Consider the following 24011-nt stretch of genomic DNA (forward strand, 5'->3'; position numbering starts at 1 on the left):
TTTGTTACTTGTAGAAAATGTCGTTATCAATCTGATTTGATTTTCTTCTTCTTTTTCTTTAATTTTTACTTTCAACAGTTCCGTTCTAGTTTGACATTCCGTTCTCTTTAGGGCCGTGTCAATCAGACATTGATTATATGATCATCTCTTGAATCTTGTTTCTGCTTTTTGGCGATGTTTTAGCCATTCGTTTTTGTCAGAGCATATCCGCTTAATCCTCAGAAACTCTCCATACGGAATATTGTTAATCAGACTGGCTTGATGGAAGCTCTGTGCATGTAACACTGAGTTGGTGGCTGTTACCTTACGATGAAGTGTAGTGTGTATTTCATTATTCGCAATGTAGATTTCTGTATCTAGGAAAACTACTTTTGTGTCACTTATCTCGTAGGTAAATTTTAGATTGTAATCAGAACTGTTTAAAATCCTGAAGTATTCGTCAAATTCATCCTTGCTCCCATCCCACACTAGGAACAAGTCGTCGATGTAACGTAGCCACGTTACAGTTTTGTTCTGGAATCTTTCATTGTTGCTACTCCATGCCCAATCCTGTTCCCAAAGGCCCATCGTTAGGCATGCATATGATGGACTGAAGGAAAATCCCATCGCCGTCCCTTTTGTCTGCTTATAGATCTGGTCATCAAATAGGAACGCATTTTGTTCCAGGCAAATCCTGATCATTTCTATGAGCATTTTATTGTGATTTGTGTATTGGATGTTTCTTTCCGATAAAAAATGCCCACACTCCTTTAGGCCAATGTCATTTTGGATGTTTATATCAGCAAACATGAGCTAAGTGTCAAAACAAGAAAACAAAATAAGTTCCAACGGGACAAAGAAGACTACCAAGAGGGCGCATATTTACATATGCATGCAAATTTGACCGATTCAAAAGCAATGAGGTGTCTAGTTGGGATATTGACACAGGAAGTCTATCATCATTAACATCCACAGATGCCAGCCTAAGTGGAGAAGAAAGAGAACAAAGAGCACAAAGTGCAAAGGTCTCTTTTTTAGACGAAATGAAACTTGCATTGCAACAAAAAAACTGGGAGAAAATGGGACCAACCCCAACAACATCTAGAGGCAGAAGAAGGGGCGGAGGGAATGCCCAAAGAAATCAACAAGGAGAGGGAAGCGAAGGTCCAAAAAATTCTGGAACGGGTCGAGTGGGAAGAACGACCCGAAGCATGCGACAGAAATGGAGTTCAAAGAAAGTGTACCTACAACTTCTGACCCGGAGGGAGACGGAATAGACCAGGATTTGAAAATAATCAATCTCTCCCAAAAAATACTCAAGGAATCGGAGATAAAAATTTTACAACGAGGCTTAAGCTTTTGTCCTACCAACAAAATTGACATCGCAGAGACACAAATTGACCTTTACAAGTATGTAAGGAAGATGAAACTAGCAAAATTGTTTGCGGAAAATCCACAAATGGCCAGACATCAAAGACTCCAGCCACATACAACTTTGACTCTACCTGCTAGAGATGCTGAAAGTTTCCTAACACTTATGGAATTGGATAGAGAACCCCAAACCGAACCAGGAACTATCGAGACACACTCCTTACAACTTGGGGCGGGATGCAGCAAGAAGAAACCGACATCAAAATTTTACCCCCAACTTCCGCCAGGTAATAAAATTGATGCCTTTCATGAATGCGTCATCAGGGACCTTTACAAATTGCCACTGGCGAAAGAAAAGGAGAATCTGTCTTTGGATGAACGAAAGGCGTTAACCAACTTACAAAATGACAAAACGATAGAAATCAAAATGGCCGATAAGGGTGGGAATGTCGTTTTCCTGGAAAAAGATGCATATATGCGGGAAGCCTACTCGCAACTCAAAAATAAGGATTACTATACAAAATTACAAAATAATCCTACGGCCAAATGGAAAGAAGAATTAGACACGAAATTGGACATGTGGCTCAAACAAAATCTTTTAAACGAAGATGAAACCAAATATCTAAAAACTACCCAACCCAAAATGGCTACAATTTACTTTCTACCGAAGGTACATAAACACCCCACTAAACCACCAGGGAGACCAATAATTTCAGCAAAAGAATCACTATTGGAACCTGTGGCCAATTATCTGGATATATTTCTTTTACCCTATGTGAAGGGCCTAGCGTCTTACCTACAAGATACTGGAGATCTACTCAGGCACCTCCAAAAGACTCCTTGGCAATCTACATACAAACTGATCACCATGGATGTGGTGTCAATATATTCAAAATTCCAAAATGACATTGGCCTAAAGGCGTGTGGGCATTTTTTATCGGAAAGAAACATCCAATACACAAATCACAATAAAATGCTCATAGAAATGATCAGGATGTGCCTGGAACAAAATGCGTTCCTATTTGATGACCAGATCTATAAGCAGACAAAAGGGACGGCGATGGGATTTTCCTTCAGTCCAGTATATGCATGCCTAACGATGGGCCTTTGGGAACAGGATTGGGCATGGAGTAGCAACAATGAAAGATTCCAGAACAAAACTGTAACGTGGCTACGTTACATCGACGACTTGTTCCTAGTGTGGGATGGGAGCAAGGATGAATTTGACGAATACTTCAGGATTTTAAACAGTTCTGATTACAATCTAAAATTTACCTACGAGATAAGTGACACAAAAGTAGTTTTCCTAGATACAGAAATCTACATTGCGAATAATGAAATACACACTACACTTCATCGTAAGGTAACAGCCACCAACTCAGTGTTACATGCACAGAGCTTCCATCAAGCCAGTCTGATTAACAATATTCCGTATGGAGAGTTTCTGAGGATTAAGCGGATATGCTCTGACAAAATCGAATGGCTAAAACATCGCCAAAAAAGCAGAAACAAGATTCAAGAGACGATCATATAATCAAGGTCTGATTGACACGGCCCTAAAGAGAACGGAATGTCAAACTAGAACGGAACTGTTGAAAGTAAAAATTAAAGTAAAAGAAGAAGAAAATAAAATCAGATTGATAACGACATTTTCTACAAGTAACAAACAAATAATGTATATTCTGCGCAAAAATTGGCATGTGCTACAGATGGACAATACCCTAGCCACAATTGTGGGGGATCATCCCAATATCGCATATAGAAGAGCTAAAAATTTGCTGGATAGACTGGTCCACAGTCATTTTCAGATTTAAAAAAATCCAGAATATTGGCTAAAGCCAAAAGGCTTTTTCAAGTGCTCAGGGTGCAAAGTGTGTGAAATTGCAGTAAAGAAAAAGGAAATTCAAATGGCAAACAAAAGAATATGGAAAATCAACCAGTTAATAAACTGTAAAAGCCAATTTGCGATTTATATACTGGAGTGCCCATGCTCACTAAAATATGTGAGCAGCACCAAGAATGAATTAAAAAAATGCATCCTGGAACACGTCAGAGCGACAGTAAACTGTGATCGAAGCAATGCTGTCGCCAAGCATATGGAAAAAGTACATGCCAGTAACTGGAAAATTTTTAAATGTTATGCCATTGAAACAGTGGGACCCAATCCACGCGGCGGGGACCGTGAAAGAACCCAAAGACAAAAAGAATCTAAGCACATCTTAAACTTCAGAACTTTGACTCCCCATGGCCTGAATCAGGACGAGGAACTACATTATCACCTTTAGAACAATCTTCATTAAGACAGATTAAAACTGAATTTTTCTTCTCTCTTCCCTAGTTCGTACATATGGAACTATTAATTCAAGCACTTTTTCACTTTTCACTAATTCGCTTTTAATCGCACAAACCGCCACACTGTAAACATAGGGTAGACATACTAACAACTCTAAATGGGAAATTGAGGGACAGTGGGGTGATGCTAGAAATAGGACAGAGAACCCACTAGAGGGGCAAATTGGAGAATTTATGTACTTAACATAACCTTTTGGGATACAGATCCCAAATAGATTCCACACAAGAATCAACCCACTTTAGGGAACAATTTACCCACACGAATCCCACATAGAGTTTACAAAAAAATTTTTTTTTATTAATTACGAGGACTACATGGTTGATGTATAGTAAATGCTATCCATGATGCAGACAGTAGAGCAAACCCACTAGAGGGAGCAATGTCCTTGTATTAATTTTATATAAAAACGATAAAATGTTTAAAATTAATTAAAAACTACGGGGACCAGGAGGCTTCGCGGAAGTGTACACACGAACGGACTTCCGATTTTAGCCACACCTTTTTTTCAATTGCACTTTATTTAAACTGTTTGTAATTGTATCAAAAACATCTCGTGACAAAGCGGCGTGGCCGCGAAACGTGTCGAGTAGCTTTTGCGGGGGAAACTGTTACGGCAATTAAATAACAGCGAACACCTAGGATTATACTTGTCGTTTTTGAACAAAACAGAGCTGGGAGTGCGCAGGACTGTGTGTGAACACACAAAATGGTATGAATTAATAGCAGCAAGGCTCTTCTGCGCCTGAACGCACCGCCACTAGAGCGCTTGAGAGTCCTACTTTTGGACCATCGACTTGGGAACTTGGGATATATATATATATAGATATATATAGATATATAGATATCGATATATAGATATCATGAAGGACGCTGGAGTAATAGTGAAACCCTCTGACAAAGGAGGTAACGTTGTATTGTGGGGACGTGAGATGTACAAGAAGGAAGCCCTAAATCAACTAAACGAAACAGAATGTTACTGGCGAATAGATAGAGAAGAATATGATGTAGTAAAAGAACAATTCTTCTCCAGACTTGAATTTTGGAAAGATCAGGAATTGTTGAGTTGGGACGAATACAAATTCATTAAATAAGATAATCCAATTTTACCTGTATTCTATATGCTCCCGAAGTTCAAAAGAGTGTTACCACCCCACCCGGGAGACCAATAATATCTTCGTGTGGCAGCTTATTCGAAAATACGTCTAAATACATTGATTATTTTTTAAATCCGATTGTACAAACTCTGACATCACATGTTAAGGACTCTATGGATTTTTTTAAATGTATTTATGATATATGTTGGGATGAGAGTACTATGGTTTTACTGACACTTGATGTTGCTACGTTATATACTAGTATTAGACACAGTGACGGCCTAAAGGTACCGAATATTTCTTAAATCAGAGACCCATTAGATTTTTAAAACAATGTCAAATGATTTTAGAAATAATGAGCTGGTGTCTAACGAGAAATATTTTTGAGTTTGGTGGTGAGTTGTTCCAGCAGGAACAGGGTACGGCCATGGGCACCTGCTTCACCCCAGTTATGCTAATTTACATCTGGGCTGGTGGGAGGAGCAGGTGCTCCAAGGGCCACCTCTGGAACACTGGTCAGATCATGTTCTTTTATGGATCAGGTTCATAGATTACGTTGTGGCAGGGCACTGAAACCGATATAGAATCATTTGTAGAGGACTTGAATACAAATGTCCTGAATATTACATTTGTAGGACATTGGAGTAAAACGTCCATAGACTTTTTGGACATCAGAGTGAAACCAGAGGAGGGTAAACTTGTCACAACCGTCTTCAGGAAGCCCACTTCGGGGAATACCATTCTGCATACAGAAAGTGCCCATCCTGTGCACCTCATAAGGAGTATACCCTTTAGGGAGTTTTAAAGGGCACGAAGGGCATTTAGCAATGATGAGGAATATTGTAAGGTGGAGCGGGAGATGACTAGCAGATTCCTGCTTAGAGGTTATTCACCTAGAATGATCCATGGGTCTGCCTTAAAAGCTACGAAACTAGAAAGACATACCATTTTATTTGGACCATCTAGAACACTACAAAGGAAGAGGAATCAAGTAACAGAACCAAATTCAGTTAACCACTTTTTTATACCTACCTTTAATGTAAAACACAAGGAAGTGAGGTTCATTTTAAATAAACACTGGTATCTGGTGAGAAACAATCCAGTAGTGGACCCCAAAGTGAGTAAACACCCGAATCTAGTTTTTAGAAAGTCTAAATCATTAAAGGATAGGATTGTGAGAAGTGAGTATTAGGAATTGAGGAGGGGGGAGCACCTTGCTGGCTGCAACAAAGAATGGGTTTTAAGAAATGTTTTAAGTGTAAGGCATGCACCCATGGAGTTAATCGCACTCATTTTACAACATCTTTTAACAAAAACTATTCGAATTAAGGGCTTTTTAAGTTGTAGAACGAGTTTTGTGGTGTACATGTTACAGTGCCCGTGCAGAAAGATTTACATTGGGAGCACAACAGTTACCAGTATATAAACTAATATTCCAACATCGGAGAGCGATAGTAAATTTGGATAAGTCATACCCTATTGCTAGGCATTTCCAAACTCATCACCAAAGTAACCCCATAGGCTTGCAGTATAGCTGAAGTACCCAGAAAGAAAAGAGGGGGAAATGGGTAGAAGGAACTCCGCAGACTTGAAACGTATTTTATATTGGAATGCGACAGTAAAGAACCAAACGGATTGAATATAGATGAGGATTTATATACTTGTCTAGGTTGAACTAATGATGAGATAGAATAAACAGTAATAATGAAATTGAAAAGGAGCAAGCACACACAAGTACCATTTTTGTTTTCAAAAAAACCTTTTATTTAGTAATCTTATAAAAACAAAAGTTTTTTTAAACTGGAATGAAGGAATGTAACATTAGACATGATTGAAAAGAACAAAATACAAAAAGTAAGAAAAATTTGTAGACATAATACGTTTGAGGAAGCTGAGGGGATTGATTGTAAAAACTTGTAATTAAGATCTGTGAAAACTGAGAAAGAAAGTATGGAATTGAAATACTTTTTATGTAAAGGATATACATTTTATATACTTTTTAGAAAAGTGAATGTTGTGAAGTATATAAAGATATTGATTGTGGTTTTATATGTAAATAATATACGGAAAGCACTTGCACTTTATGATCTAGTACTGTAGAAAAGTATACGATTACTAATTGGGAGTAAATTGTAATTGATATACTTAAGCACTAGCACTTTTCACTAAAAGGGTACTGTGTAATCCTTGATATATATATATATATATATATATATCTTGTTTATCGTTTATGTCTGAATGAAGCACTAGCACCTTTTATTAAAAAGGAAATCATGAATTATGTCATTAAGCGGAAGGAGTAATAACAGCTACTTGGCATGTTGAAACTGAACAACAAGATACATATGGTATTTAGTAATGAAATTCAAGTAATGAATTTTGCTGCTATTTGAAATTGTAAAATACTGAGATGGAACCTATATATGAAATATTTCATGAATATAATGAATCAATCATATAAATTGTTCAAATCAGCAGTTTTGCTAAGTGTGAAACTGGAAAAAGGCGACTTACTATATATCACTGGTAGCCTGACAAGTTCTAAGATGTCGCCCTCAATGGCTTGTAATCTCCTTCTTCTTGAACAAACTGTTGTCCTTCATTGATATTGATGTTTGTTGAGTATTTTAATGGTGAAAAAAATGGCCCTGCTACACCGTGAACAAGGTGGCAGCAAGCCACCGAAACGCGTAGATGTAGTCGTTAGTGATATTAACCCCCTGGAGTGCTGGATGATCATTTCAAATAAGTGGCGATCTTATGCGAGATATATATATATATATATATATATATATGTGTGTGTGTGTGTGTGTGTATATATATATATATATATATCTCCACACATTCCACACAAGTGTAAGTGCTCGCCCAGGCGGGTTGGAGACAAGTAACCGTAGTCTGTTGTGTTGTATAGATATAATTGCACAACAGGGTAACTGTGTAATATCTGCCTTTGTTGCATTAAGGTGTGCTAGTGACATTCTTAGCCAAATGGTATATAAATGTAATTTGAACCCTGAGATGGTAATATAGGACATGTCATACATGCTACTGGATGTTTATTTTTCATACTATACAAATTAGTATTATTATGTTAATACTCTTTAGAAGAGCTTTTGCGCATAATCCGTTTAGGATTTGTTTTCCTGAGACTGCAGATATGTCTGTCAATGTTTTGAGAAATTTGGGGTTTTTGTGGGGATAGTGTGCTAATAATTAAGTTTTTTTTTGTTGCAACATTATGTATTACTAGTAGTCAAAATGTAACCTCCATGCACATTATAAGGAAAAATGTATTCTAAAATGTGGTTTTCTTTTGTAGTACATTGACACTATAAAGTAGGTTTAACAAGACCTAGCTAAAGAAAAAATAATTGCTATCATTAGATTCTAGAATCCAGCAACAAGATAGGACAGTCGTTTTTTTGGGATAGGATCTGTTGCCCTTCTTAAAAATTGGTAATACAATAGAAATGACCAGGAGGGTGGTCTCCCACTTATAACAGCGGCATTAAACACTCTGGTCAGTATGAGTCCCCATAAATCCTTAAAAGTTTTAAAAGCATCTACTAGTACCCCAACAGGCACAGGAACCCTCCCCCGTGCTATCGTGCAAAGCTAGCATCACCTCATCCTTAGTTATATTTAGAGGGAGGGGTTATGCGTAGGCCTCATCCTGCGTGTCTAAGTACCATGTTCCTCATGCTGACAATGAAAAATGTTAGAGTAATGATTCACCCATACTTCACATGGTACATGAGAAGTAATCTCTGGGGTATTTTCATTCGTTAGAAAAGGGGCTTTAACCATGACCCAAAAATGTTTACCATCATTAGATTGAGTCTAGAATTAGCCTGGACCATGCCTCTTCCTGGAGGGTCTTGGTTCTAGCAATGATAGTCTACTTTATTTCAAGTCGAAGGGTTTTTATTAAAATGTTATCCCTTGGGTAGCTATGCGGGCCATCTTTAAGCGCTGGGATGCCAGAGTAAATGAGTGATCAAACCAACCCTTATTTTTAATGCTGGCAGGGTTCACTGTATGTGTCAGGAGTGTGTTAATTGTACCACCAATGCAGGTAAAGTTATCCAATAACCTTAAAGGGTTCACCTCGTCACTTAAACAATAATTCGACTCCATGAAATTCCTAGTTAACCCTCTGACGTCACGGTGGGCGTGTGCGTCGGACGGCCAGGGGCCGTCCGAATCTCGCACGCTTGGAATTCGCCGCACCGCAGCGGAATTCCACCCTCATTCAAGGGGTTAAAAGGTCATAAAAAAAGCTATTAGGGTCAATTCTTGCCCATTTAATCCTGATGCCATTAGACCTGGTGGGACTAATATCGCCGGCTTTAGAAGGAGTACCAATTGTCATGCCCCAGAATAAAAATGGCAACATCACCAGATCATGGTCACTTAGTATGGACTGGACAATGCTGGGAGTACCACACTTACTACATACTGGGGCGTACATCAATACATGGTCAATGATAGTTGCAGCATTTCTTCTGCTAAAAGTAGGGATTTGTACCCTGGTGTATCCTTGTTTACAGGTCAGAAGCTGCAGATCATGTTTAGCAATAATTAAATTATGGGCGTAATTGTGCGATTGCCTTATTTCTTTTCATTGACTGAACCTCGTCTGACCAGATGTCTCTTTACTTGATGCTGTTCTCCAAACATGTCGCACAGCAACACTCTTTTCCAGTGTGCAGTGTGCAAATCACACAGCACATAGCAAAGCTCTTTGCCTGTGTCCTTCGCTTCTTCTTGGATTATGCTTTACACAACCCCATACTGTCCTTATCAAAGGCTATCCCAATCTGAATGCCTTCAAGTGTGGATGAGGTCCTGCTGGAAGGTTTTGGGTTGATGTTTGTCTCGCCTCTCACAGGTCTTGTGCACTCATCACCTCTAACATTATTGCAGGGTTGAACCCTCTTTAAACAATGTAATCTTTCCACAGGAAGCATCACCCTTTATTTTCCCTTGAGACTAGTCGAGCTGGCACTGCATAGCTTTCCATCTCATAGGCCAATACCACTCCTAACCCTCTACAGTAAATTCTTCTGATATAGCTGTTGTGTGTTATAGCCCCTAATCTCCTCCACATTGCGTTTTGTTGATTTAATTGCACTGAAGTTCTGAGTAGGATAATATGTGCATATCCTTGCAGAGAAGAATGCAGCTCTCGCATGTCTGTTGACCGGCACACTTCACCCGCTTCCTTTCATTTGAGCTATATTCCCTCAAATTCCTTTCTGTTACATGAGTGATAGAAAGCCCTGTAAATAAAGCATTCTGTTTTTTTGTAGAAGGCACAAAGTGTTTCCCACTACTTGTATCTTCAGAATGCATTCAGAACGTTCTTGCCCATCTCCTCAACTTAGTTCACAGTGCTTTAAAAAGAGCATAGAGACAAACCTGTCTGTGTAAGTGTCATCAAAAAAATTTAAAAAACATATCAGGACCTACCTGCATCGGTGCAGTTTTGCGAACAGACATGTACATCTTTTGTTCATGTTTTGCTTTCAGGTTTCCTCGGCAGCACAGCGTACCAAGAAGCCGGTCCCCCTACTGTCCTGTAACAGGAAACGTCAGAAGTTACCAGAGCGGGTCTATGCCATACATCTGCAATTCACAGAGTATTACTTCCCTGACAACCATGGCTTCCCAGGTAATTGTAGTGATAGGCTGACTCTGAGTCTTTATGTCCACCAGGCCTCAATATAATATAGGAAAAATTTAATCTTACACTGTTACTTAGTTTTTTGTCTCTTTCTTCCTCTTTCTGACCCTTCTTTTCTTTTCCTCCTTGCAACTTTGGTACATTACTCTCCCCTTTTTCAGAACTCCTCTAGCTTCTTTTACTGCTTCGTCTCTTAAACTCTTCTGCTTTTTTAACCATTCTCTTGTTTTGTCTCTGATTTTAAAATTTTATTAATTTATTAATAATTCATTTTAAGCCTCTAGTGTAACATTATGCTCGTTGCATGTGTTGCTGTAGATACACATGCTGTGCATATTCCTACCTTTCAGTGTTGCTCTCGGACATATGCAAGTTGTTTTACTTTGAAAAAATCTTTCGAGTCATGAAGTATATAATGACTCCTCCCTTAGCTGATTTACAAAAAAGGTACGGAGTTGCTCTCTGATAATTGGTAAGTGTAATGTGTACCAGTAGTAGGGTCACAATGGGACCATTAGTGTGTGCATGAAGGAGGGGGATTCTCCTTTTGGAACTAGGGCTCTCACACACCCAGCAAGCTAGGTGCCATGCTTCATCATTTGAGTCTGCCCCTCGTCAGGTTGGCGCTGCAATACCTGACGGGCACGCGGAACCGTGGCTCTTTGTCTGGGATCTTTTGTTCCTGCCGGTGGGTGCAGTGGGTGTAAGAGACCTAGTGTGTGTAGATGTAGTGGTAAGTGAGTTAAAATAGGTCAGTTAGTCCTATCCAAACTTTATTCTGTAGGTAAACTGCCTAATTAAAAGATGGAGAGGGGCCAAACCTAGTCATGAGGTGTCTAGTTGTAAGAGATGCAAAACGAAACAGGTGAATGAGTATAAATAGCGCTGGGAAGATACACCAGTATGAGTCAATATTTGTTCAAGCTCCAAGGATAAGGTCTCTGTCACCCAGCATAGACCAAACAATGTGATGAGAGGAGCCAATCACAATTGTAAATAGAAACACAATGATATATCCTGAGCTCGATAAGCTGGAAGAAATAATTTTTAAGTCCGTCAATTCAATTCAGTGAGACTAGTGATTTCTTATGTCATCTTCTTTTATTTCCAATTTGACATGATAAACTTCAGTCTTCACCCAGAAAACAAAACAATAGCCGTTGCCAACACGTGTTTCGTCTTGGTATGGTAACCAATGACTTCTTCAGGGCTGAAATAATTACAATAAAAGCAATCATTCATCCAGTCAAATATATAAACACATTTCAAAAATTAAAACCACACCTGAAATGACAAATACCAAACAAAGTGGCTACAGTTGTAGGTAAAGATCCAAAATCCAATCCTACCCAAATTTAGCAGTTCTTCAATATTGAGTATATTACAAAAGTAGTTTTTTATATACAAAAGTGGTTAAACATTTTAATGGCCAAGAACATCCTTATTCATTCAAACATTTAGAGATAACCACCTATACTCCTCTTTATTAATTATATCAAAGCATATGACATAATCATATAACATACCCTGGAGGTTAACAAAAGGTATGCAGAAAAAGAGTAAAGTCAAAATTATACTAAAAGTGAAAAGCCACACCCGAAACGTGAAAAAAAGTAAGTCCAAAGTTAGTCCAAGTAATAACAAAATAAATAAGTAAATACCCAAAACTGCAAAGCCAATATCAAACCAGTGAAAAGAAAACAGTAGTTGATAGAACCCAAGGTAAAAGTATGCAAATTCCAATATAAGTCGCTCACCTATGGCTAGGGTAAAACCAATTCATTAACGGCAGGTTATGCCTAGAATGATCCACCGCATTCACCAATGTATTCTAAAATGAATGGGAATTAATAAGTCAACCTGATCCGCTATATCATATTCATCCCAATAATCAGGCACACTGGTAGATATTAATTACGATATCCATGTATGAAGAATATAAAGAAACACTCACTAGAAGGAGTTGTATTCCACGTTATCGCTGAGTGGTAAACAATTTATTAACCAGTGTATGGAGATCCGCCGATCTCCAAGGAAAAACGTGTATTATGGTCCACAGTGAATATTATCCTCGTATAACAACAAGTGGTACCCTACAGGGGAAAAGTTATTTATAATCAATATATACACAGGGGCAACCGTAATTACAGTTGTCTGATTCTAAGAAAAAGGCATTTTAAAAAACGGTATACCGATCGTTTTCCAAAAATTAGTTGACGTATAACATCTACTTCTTACCTCCGAGTGCAGAGAGTAAAGCCGATAGTTTCTCTTTAAGTTTGGCGTTCAACGTGGGCGCCATGTTTCTAGCCTCATATACGTCTCCATAGATAATGAGACACAAAGGAGGGACTCAAAGGTACACCTCTGATGAGGTAGTAATCTCATCCATCTTGTAATGGCAAAAATCATGCTTAATAGTAATTCGAAAAAACCAAGACAAATTACTAATGCGCCAATAAAGCTTAGTATATGCCCTAATATTAAACGTCAGTTCGAGAAATAATCATCAGAAAAATTTAAGAAAAAAAATTAGGAGGAAAACAGATTTTCCGACCTTAAATATTCGTAACCGTCTCATATCATTGGCGAGTGTATAGCTATTATTTCCCTGAAATCGATCGGTATCATAAATAGAGGGGGGGGTACCACTAAGATTTACATGCAGTTAATTTGCAAATATAAATTAGTCAGAAAGGAAAATTAAGAAATTATTATATAGAAATGAGGAAGGGAATAAGAATAAGAGGGGGGAGAAAGGAAAGAAGAAAGAAAAGAACAGTAGAGAACAATAATTACAAGTAAAGAAAAAATAATATACATTACACAGCAATAATCATATAAACATATTCACATACAAAAATATTGCTAGATTGATATTTACAAGTGATTCATTTGTCACAAATCCATCCGGAGTCGAGACATATAATACAGTATATAGAGATTAAAAATCCCAAAAAGGCTCACCATCTATCCCAATATTTTTCAGCATAAAAAATATTGCATTTCCCCATCAAAGTTAAGCCCCTCATCCACCGCATTAGCACGCATAATCCAACGTGCCTCTTGTTGTCTCAGCTTGAGTTCACGGTTTCCACCTCTATTCCCAACAGGTACTACTTCTATACCATGGAACGACATAGTTAGGTGTTCCGTTTGCGATGTGCATTTCATAGCATGAGCTGCTATTGGGACTCTAGCATCCCGGTTTTTAAGAGCTCTAAAATGTTCACTGGTCCTATCCTTAAGTCTTCTGATAGTACTACCTATGTACACCTTTTTACATTTACATAGGATGGCATATATAACATACGTAGTGTTGCAGTCTATGTGTGTTTTGATGTTAAAGACTCCAGAATTGTTATACTCAAAGGATTTGATACCGTGCAAGGACATTCTACACATACTGCAATCCCCGCATCTGAAAGACCCCTTATTATGGGTATGTAGCCAAGATGGTTTATGGCTATTTTTAGGATAACTGGGGCTGATTATATTTTTAATCGTTATACCTCTTCTATAAGTTATCGATGGATGAGGTAATAACAAATCTTTTAGTGAAGGGTCAGATGTGAGCATGAACCAATATTTGTTAAGGATTTGATAGATCTGTCTTGACCAGACACTGTAATTAGTAACCAGTCTAATAGGGTTCTTGGTTTTGACCGGTTTACTTTTCAAAAGAAGAGTTTCAGTTCGTTTCAGTTTCAGAGCTCTGTTCTTAGCCCTTCTAACCACATCATGTTTATACCCTCTAGACAGAAATCTGTTCTCAATGTCGTCCACACATTTTAAAAATTCAGTATCTTCATTACAATTTCGACGAGCTCTATGGAATTCCCCATATGGAATCGAATTTATTTGGGAATTTGGATGTGCACTACTGCCATGTAGAACTGAGTTACATGAGGTTTCTTTTCTAAACAACTTACTACATAATTTACCATCATGAACATATAGTTTAAGGTCAAGAAATACTATTTCTGTTCGACTATAATTGATTGTAAAAGTCATGTTGTACAGGTTATTATTCATATATCTAAAGAAGGTCATAAGTTGTTCCACACTCCCTGTCCAAATAAATAAAAGGTCATCAATATATCTTCCATAATAATTGATATATTGATGCCATGGAGCACCACCAGGGCCCCAGATATGCACCGCCTCCATCCACCCCATATAGAGGCAGGCGAAGGACGGCGCAAATCTGGAACCCATGGCGACTCCACATTTCTGTCAATACCATCTATCATTGAAGAGGAAAACATTATTCTCAAGAATAAGTTTAGACATGTTCAGTAGCATATTGGTGTGATCAAGTAATTCTACCGGTCTTTTATAAAGAAAATATTCTAGTCCCTGGATACCCTTATCATGTCCAATGTTAGTGTATAGCTGTGAAACGTCCATGGTGACTAACAACATTTCAGGTTCCCAAGTAAGATCGTTTAAAATATTGAGAACATCCTTAGTGTCTTTGATATAAGAGGCTAGGCCAGTAACATATGGACGGAGAAAGATGTCTACGAATTCCGATAGTTTCTCGGTAGGTCCCCCTATACCAGAGACTATGGGTCTCCCAGGGGGGCAGGTGGCATCCTTATGCACCTTAGGCAAGGTGTACAAGCATGGGAAACGAGGGCGGTCCACCAATAAGTATTTGTACTCCTCATCTGTTAAAATAGTTTCATGATGGCATTGTTTGAGATACATGTTAATTTGCGAAACAATTGAAAAGATAGGATTGGATGGTAATTCAGCATACCAAGCTTGGTTATTTAATTGAGTATAAACTTCCTGATCATATTTTACTTTGTCCATAAGGACGACATTGCCTCCCTTATCAGCCTCTTTGACTATAAGGGAGGAATCTTCAGACAGAGATTTAAGTGCTTGTCTTTCCCGTATCGTTAGGTTATTTGTATATGGAGATATCTTGGTCTTTTTAATCTTATTCTCCAAAATATTAAGTTCCTGAACAATGATCTTATGAAATGCGTCAATATTGTTATTCTTAGGCAATTGTGGGGTCCACTTGGATTTACTTTTAAGTCCACTGTAAAATGCGTTCTAATGTGATTGGATCATTCTCATTCTCGGTAACTGTTACTCTCTATTACCGAGAATGAGAATGATCCAATCACATTAGAACGCATTTTACAAGATCTTGATTACTGCACTAATTACAGTGAGGACAGTGGACTTAAAAGTAAATCCAAGTGGACCCCACAATTGCCTAGGAATAACAATATTGACGCATTTCATAAGATCATTGTTCAGGAACTTAATATTTTGGAGAATAAGATTAAAAAGACCAAGATATCTCCATATACAAATAACCTAACGATACGGGAAAGACAAGCACTTAAATCTCTGTCTGAAGATTCCTCCCTTATAGTCAAAGAGGCTGATAAGGGAGGCAATGTCGTCCTTATGGACAAAGTAAAATATGATCAGGAAGTTTATACTCAATTAAATAACCAAGCTTGGTATGCTGAATTACCATCCAATCCTATCTTTTCAATTGTTTCACAAATTAACATGTATCTCAAACAATGCCATCATGAAACTATTTTAACAGATCAGGAGTACAAATACTTATTGGTGGACCGCCCTCGTTTCCCATGCTTGTACACCTTGCCTAAGGTGCATAAGGATGCCACCTGCCCCCCTGGGAGACCCATAGTCTCTGGTATAGGGGGACCTACCGAGAAACTATCGGAATTCGTAGACATCTTTCTCCGTCCATATGTTACTGGCCTAGCCTCTTATATCAAAGACACTAAGGATGTTCTCAATATTTTAAATGATCTTACTTGGGAACCTGAAATGTTGTTAGTCACCATGGACGTTTCACAGCTATACACTAACATTGGACATGATAAGGGTATCCAGGGACTAGAATATTTTCTTTATAAAAGACCGGTAGAATTACTTGATCACACCAATATGCTACTGAACATGTCTAAACTTATTCTTGAGAATAATGTTTTCCTCTTCAATGATAGATGGTATCGACAGAAATGTGGAGTCGCCATGGGTTCCAGATTTGCGCCGTCCTTCGCCTGCCTCTATATGGGGTGGATGGAGGCGGTGCATATCTGGGGCCCTGGTGGTGCTCCATGGCATCAATACATCAATTATTATGGAAGATATATTGATGACCTTTTATTTATTTGGACAGGGAGTGTGGAACAACTTATGACCTTCTTTAGATATATGAATAATAACCTGTACAACATGACTTTTACAATCAATTATAGTCGAACAGAAATAGTATTTCTTGACCTTAAACTATATGTTCATGATGGTAAATTATGTAGTAAGTTGTTTAGAAAAGAAACCTCATGTAACTCAGTTCTACATGGCAGTAGTGCACATCCAAATTCCCAAATAAATTCGATTCCATATGGGGAATTCCATAGAGCTCGTCGAAATTGTAATGAAGATACTGAATTTTTAAAATGTGTGGACGACATTGAGAACAGATTTCTGTCTAGAGGGTATAAACATGATGTGGTTAGAAGGGCTAAGAACAGAGCTCTGAAACTGAAACGAACTGAAACTCTTCTTTTGAAAAGTAAACCGGTCAAAACCAAGAACCCTATTAGACTGGTTACTAATTACAGTGTCTGGTCAAGACAGATCTATCAAATCCTTAACAAATATTGGTTCATGCTCACATCTGACCCTTCACTAAAAGATTTGTTATTACCTCATCCATCGATAACTTATAGAAGAGGTATAACGATTAAAAATATAATCAGCCCCAGTTATCCTAAAAATAGCCATAAACCATCTTGGCTACATACCCATAATAAGGGGTCTTTCAGATGCGGGGATTGCAGTATGTGTAGAATGTCCTTGCACGGTATCAAATCCTTTGAGTATAACAATTCTGGAGTCTTTAACATCAAAACACACATAGACTGCAACACTACATATGTTATATATGCCATCCTATGTAAATGTAAAAAGGTGTACATAGGTAGTACTATCAGAAGACTTAAGGATAGGACCAGTGAACATTTTAGAGCTCTTAAAAACCGGGATGCTAGAGTCCCAATAGCAGCTCATGCTATGAAATGCACATCGCAAACGGAACACCTAACTATGTCGTTCCATGGTATAGAAGTAGTACCTGTTGGGAATAGAGGTGGAAACCGTGAACTCAAGCTGAGACAACAAGAGGCACGTTGGATTATGCGTGCTAATGCGGTGGATGAGGGGCTTAACTTTGATGGGGAAATGCAATATTTTTTATGCTGAAAAATATTGGGATAGATGGTGAGCCTTTTTGGGATTTTTAATCTCTATATACTGTATTATATGTTCCGACTCCGGATGGATTTGTGACAAATGAATCACTTGTAAATATCAATCTAGCAATATTTTTGTATGTGAATATGTTTATATGATTATTGCTGTGTAATGTATATTATTTTTTCTTTACTTGTAATTATTGTTCTCTACTGTTCTTTTCTTTCTTCTTTCCTTTCTCCCCCCTCTTATTCTTATTCCCTTCCTCATTTCTATATAATAATTTCTTAATTTTCCTTTCTGACTAATTTATATTTGCAAATTAACTGCATGTAAATCTTAGTGGTACCCCCCCCCCCTCTATTTATGATACCGATCGATTTCAGGGAAATAATAGCTATACACTCGCCAATGATATGAGAGGGTTACGAATATTTAAGGTCGGAAAATCTGTTTTCCTCCTAATTTTTTTTCTTTAATTTTTCTGATGATTATTTCTCGAACTGACGTTTAATATTAGGGCATATACTAAGCTTTATTGGCGCATTAGTAATTTGTCTTGGTTTTTTCGAATTACTATTAAGCATGATTTTTGCCATTACAAGATGGATGCGATTACTACCTCATCAGAGGTGTACCTTTGAGTCCCTCCTTTGTGTCTCATTATCTATGGAGACGTATATGAGGCTAGAAACATGGCGCCCACGTTGAACGCCAAACTTACGGAGAAACTATCGGCTTTACTCTCTGCACTCGGAGGTAAGAAGTAGATGTTATACGTCAACTAATTTTTGGAAAACGATCGGTATACCGTTTTTTAAAATAGCCTTTTTCTTAGAATCAGACAACTGTAATTACGGTTGCCCCTGTGTATATATTGATTATAAATAACTTTTCCCCTGTAGGGTACCACTTGTTGTTATACGAGGATAATATTCCCTGTGGACCATAATACACGTTTTTCCTTGGAGATCGGCTTTTGCCCTTTTTTGTCACAGGCCGTTCAGGATGGTCATGATACAGCCAAATTCACAATTCTTTGTGGCTTGGAAATTACTGACTTTGTCGGATGGGCTGTCAGCAGCAGTGTTGCCATGTGTGGCTATGATCAACTGGGTTCTCGGGCATTGTCCAGTCTTTCCTTATGGACATGCCACTCAATGGAAAACGCTTGTTCGGGAATTAGGCAGAATCTGCTCTTGAACATTTTAAGTAGGGTAGGGCTACTGCTTGCTCTTCATGCCTTTCTACACAGCCTCACCAGCACTATCAGCATTCCTTTTGTGGCTTCGAACAAAGCATTTCTTACTTCCAGTTTGTCCCTTCCAGCAGGAAACACAGCAGTTTTTCAGGAGAGGCCCTGTTGTCCACGGTCATGTTCCAGGTGCTGCTCAGTTCGCAACCTTAGCCCCACCTGCCGCACCTCTTTAGTGTGCCCTTACAGAGTCACAGTCACACGGTGAGAGGCAGAAGTCACTGTTTCTATCTGCGTTGGGAACAAATCACATCGGACGGGTGGGTACTGCAGATTATATGCTAAAGGTATGCATATCGTTCCATTCTTCCCCATCGCACCTCCCACTGTCAACTCAGCAAATGACGGAGGACCATCTCCACATTTTGTATCCGAAAGTGCGAGCCCTTTTGGCAAAAGGAGCTGTTGATTGCGTGCCAGTGCCAGAAGTAAAGTGTGGTCCTTATTCCAGCTACTTTCTGGTGTCTTAATGCCTTCCTCCGGAAGGAGAAGTTCAAAATGCTCACACACGTCTGCCCTCGACCTAGGAGACTGGTTGGTGACGTTGGATCTGCAGGACACCTATTTCCATATTCCCTTCCTGCCAGCTCTTCATCACTATCTGCAATTTGTGGTGGGAGAGGAGTATTTTGAGTTTGCTGTGCTCCTCTTTGGTCTCTTCATTGCCTCTTGGTTGTTCACAAAAGTGATGGCGTTGGTGTTACCACACCTTTGGAGGTCAGGAGTCAAGCTCGACTACTGGCTGTTTATGACGAGCTTGCCCCAGGCAGTCATCAAGCAAGCCGCCTCCAGAAGTAAGGCTTGCGCACCCACTCCACCTGGGCCAAAGCTTCTACCACTGCATTAGCATGCGAAGTCCCTGTCGGAGACATCTGCCAGGCAGCTGTGTGGGCATCCCTCCATATTTTGAAGCAAGACTATTGTCTGGGCAGTCATGTTTGCCAAGAGGGAGTTTTGCCCACGGGGTCCTCCGGAATGTTTCTGGTTTGGGTCCATTCACAGGACCACCTCCAAATAGGTGCTGCTTTTGTATCTGTAAATTGGTACTGCTTTGGTATCTATTCAAAGGGTGAGGAATCTGCGGCTAAATGTACTTATCAGATGAACTCTCAGGGGATCTCCATTGATAATCATAAGCACTGAATAATCCTGCCCACGTGAGGGGATCCCAAAGCTGTTCTATCAAAGTCACATCTGCTTTGCCCAAGGCCAGGAAACAAAACTTGCCACAAGCAGTGCAAAGGTCCAGGCTGTACAGACGTGCCCCAAAAAAATATAAAAACAACAAATTGAGCCTCAGAGGCGGCGCACCAACGGACGTGTAAGGCAAGGAGGCACGGCCTGGCGGGGCCTGCTAAGCATACCGAAGCCCCGCTGCTAGAGTAGTACTATGCCCGGAGGATGCGGGGTTGAGCGGGCGGCCGCACATCGTGAATACTCCTGCGCCCCTGCCGGGCAGTGCCGCATACCACGCGGCAAAAGGAAGAGGTAATTTGCCCTGCTGTGAACATCTGACCCAGCAGCTGAGCTGGCTGACTTGCTCTTCCCTCCGCTGACTGAAAGGGGCGGACTGCGCAGTTGAGCTGGATCGCCGTCGTGCGCCGTGCCTACTGAAAGGTATTGTGCAGATTTGACTGCGAGACCCTCCATCCTGGGGATTCAAGCGGTAGGTGTGGAGTGCGTGCCATACGCAAACAGAGCAGGGGTGAGGTGCCCTGGGAGGGGCGGAGCGTAATGAGGACATTCGGACTTCTACACGTGAAGTGAGCCCCATAGCTAGTGAGTCTCTAGGTGTGTCACTGGGGGACACCATTTACAGAGTGCAAGACCCTTCTCAGCACGACCGTGACCTGTTGCTAAACACAGAGCCATTCAGTGCCCCTGCAGGTGCCTACCTGTTATTCATACTCCGCTACTGGGGGCAAATGACGTGCTGGCTACATAGTGATTTGACCCCAAGCCGCGCAGTGCGGAAAGTTAACCTTCAGCGGACAGAGCATACGCCTACAGCACTTAGCTGCCACAATGGGGGGGAAAATGACACCAAACTCTGCTTAGCAGGTGTACTCATGCACAGAAACTAGCCTTTAACCGCGTGGGAGCGCATCCCCCGGACCAACGCAAACGCACCAGAGAACCTTTGGCCACGGCTCACCTAGGTGGATAAATCCAAAACTATCCAGAGTCCCGCCGGCGCCCTGCCCCCGGGTACTCCATTGCAGCGAGATATCAAAGTGCTGGCGCAGCAAAGGCCTGCTCAAGGGTGGAGTGAAGCGGGTGAGGTGATTGCAGGCGTACAACACCAGCTCAAGCCCGCCAAGCCACCGCAATGAGGAACAATGACGCAAAACAAGCAAAATTGACCTTTAAAAGTAAACGCCACACCAGGCAGGGGGAAACAGACCCGGACCTAGAAGCCGCACAAGGAACAGCTGAAGAAGCAGAAAGCGGAACTGAAGACATACGCAGCCTCTTATTAGAAATGAAGACCAGTCTCAAAACTGATTCCAAGATAGACGGTCTGACGGCCCGACTAGATCAGGTGAAAAATCAAGTTGACACACAAACTCCGCTTAGACCTACTTAAAAATCGGCAAAACAGGGGCACATGAGTTCCAAATTGAAAGAAAAGAACAAATGTTGAATATGAAGAAGGTCCTAACGGTCATCAGATTGGAAAATGATGACTTGGAAGCTCGTTCCCTTAGGAACAACACCACATACTTGGGGTCCCTGAGACCATGGCCATGGGTAAGATGGAGCTGTACGTTGAAGAACTGCTGAAGGACATTTTAGGCTCGGAACTCTCACAATGTTTTATTGTTGAACGGGCTCACCGCATGTTGGGGCCCAGACCGCCGATAGGCCCCACTCCTAGACCGATCCTGGCCAAAATACTAAACTTCAGAGACAGAGATGCTGTACTCCTGGGAGCCAGAGAGCGTGGCCGAATACAATCTCGTTTTACTCTGATTTTACACCTGTTGTTCAAGCGGCGCCACAAGAATTTATTCAGGCCAAGAGGATGCTGCAACAATCTGGTGTACAATATGCACTTCTTTACCCTGCCACAATGAAGGTTACGTATGAAAATAGCACACACTTTATTACAGACGCAAAGTCTGCATTAAAATTCGCTAAACACGTCGGCGGGGGGGAGAAGAAGCAGACAGCGAGCATCAGCGGAAAACAGAACACAGATCCCGCCTTAAGTGACAATGATTAATGTATGGTATTTTGGGCTCAGGTGCTTCTATCGGGCGGGCGGTTGTACAAGGTTTCCATACACAGCAGCGCAGGGGTAAGTGCTTTAACTTTATACGTGTGACGCTTCAACACTGGACATAAACATTACTCTGATCGCATGGCACAGTAGGACTAATTCCCTTGGCCACCCGGTTTCCCAAATGGGCTGTACGCCGGTACCCCACACCCCGGGGGAGATCTCCCGCATACAATCAGCATTTCTGAGTGTCTAATTTCTTTCTTGCTTTGTTGTTTCGTTAGCCTTTGGGTGGGAAATGTTAACTCAACCTGTTTGGGGGGTTGGAGTGGGTGGGGGAGCCTTAGCAAGGGGGGGACTTGTAAGTTTAAAATTAAAATGGCAAATTCATACCCTGTTGCACAATACACATACATCGAAATACGATGCAAGTTTTCAGAAAACCAGAGAAAGAATTATACAGCATTACAACTGTCTAACTTGGAACATCAGGGGCCTAAACGACAACAGAAAGGTCCGGCTGGTGCAATCATATCTAATCAGACGCAAAATAGATAGTGGAGTGAGCTAAAGAATGATGATGGATTAAACCCAGATCAGTTGACTGGGGGTGAGTGCTTGCAATATTCAACACTCTGTCCATCATCCCCTTTGGTTTTGCTTTGTTTGCCCTAAGTTGGCATGGTATGCTCAGACGTGGGTTTTTTGCTCACTTTGCCACTGGATTCAAGCTAGCCTGGCTGATGACGGCTGAATAGCCAGAAAGCGGTCCCAGGATGTTTGTTTCCGGTCCAGGGATGACATGGCTTGGCAGTTAGGGCTTGACTGTTCACATGAGGCACAGGGTCAGACTGATTTGCATATGGCCAAGTCTGAACTGGGGTGGCGGAGTGAGCTAAAGAATGATAATGGATTAAACCCAGATCAGTTGACTGGGGGTGAGTGCTTGCAATGTTTAACACTCCGTCCATCATCCCCTTTGGTTTTACAAAATAGATATCGGCTTTCTACATGAAACGCACATGGCAAACACATCAAATACCACGCTCCACCGCAGACATTGGGGGAATATATACCTTGCAGCTTAATCCAACTACGCTAGAGGCACTGCAATACTTCTCCATAGGGGGGATATGGCTGGAACCAGATCTCGTCGAGATCTGACCCAGAAGGTAGGTACATCATGTGGCACACTGGGCATGCTGAGGGTGGTCCTAGTGAGGTTATACAGCCCTAACTCAGATACACCTGAATTTTATACCGATATTTGGGCTCAAATTAGAAAAATCGGTTGTGATACAATACTCTGGGGTGGGTAGGACTACTATGCAGTTCTCGATGACTCTCGAGATCGCAAAGGTACATCCTGTACACTACACCCAGATTCTACTGCTTCACTAAAGGCGATATTAGAAGACGGTGAACTAATGGATAAATGGAGGAAGTGGTACCCAGACGTAAGGGATGGCACCTGTGTAACGGCACAACATTCAGCCTGGTCTCGCTTAGACTTTTGGCTCATATCTAAAGACATCGCCAATTGGACAACAGACATTAGACATCTCTCCCGTACCCTCTCAGACCACGCGCCAGGTCTACTTAGCTTCCAAATAACCACCACACCATGCCATGCGTTCACCTGGAAACTCCCACTACACGCCCTATTAGATGCCGCTTTCAAGGAAGAAATAAAAAATTACATCCTAGAATATTTTGCATTAAATGATGGATCGTTGTCCTCATAGGCATCGCTGTTGGAGACATTCAAAGTAGTTATACGCAGCAAA

The 24011-nt window shown here is 40.5% G+C and overlaps 1 protein-coding gene across 3 annotated transcripts in view; it reads left to right on the forward strand.

Annotated features, from left to right (window-relative positions):
* The window catches only part of BLTP3A (bridge-like lipid transfer protein family member 3A), a 571303-nt gene that overhangs the window by 276861 nt on the left and 270431 nt on the right, over window positions 1–24011 (forward strand). For all 3 annotated transcript variants that reach the window (XM_078644270.1, XM_078644271.1, XM_078644272.1), the window contains exon 12: window positions 10333–10474. In XM_078644270.1, the coding sequence (XP_078500396.1) occupies window positions 10333–10474 (142 nt within the window). The remainder of the gene's footprint in view (window positions 1–10332; window positions 10475–24011) is intronic.

The sequence above is a fragment of the Lissotriton helveticus genome, chromosome 5_1, assembly GCF_964261635.1.
Source record: "Lissotriton helveticus chromosome 5_1, aLisHel1.1, whole genome shotgun sequence".
NCBI lineage: Eukaryota > Metazoa > Chordata > Amphibia > Caudata > Salamandridae > Lissotriton > Lissotriton helveticus.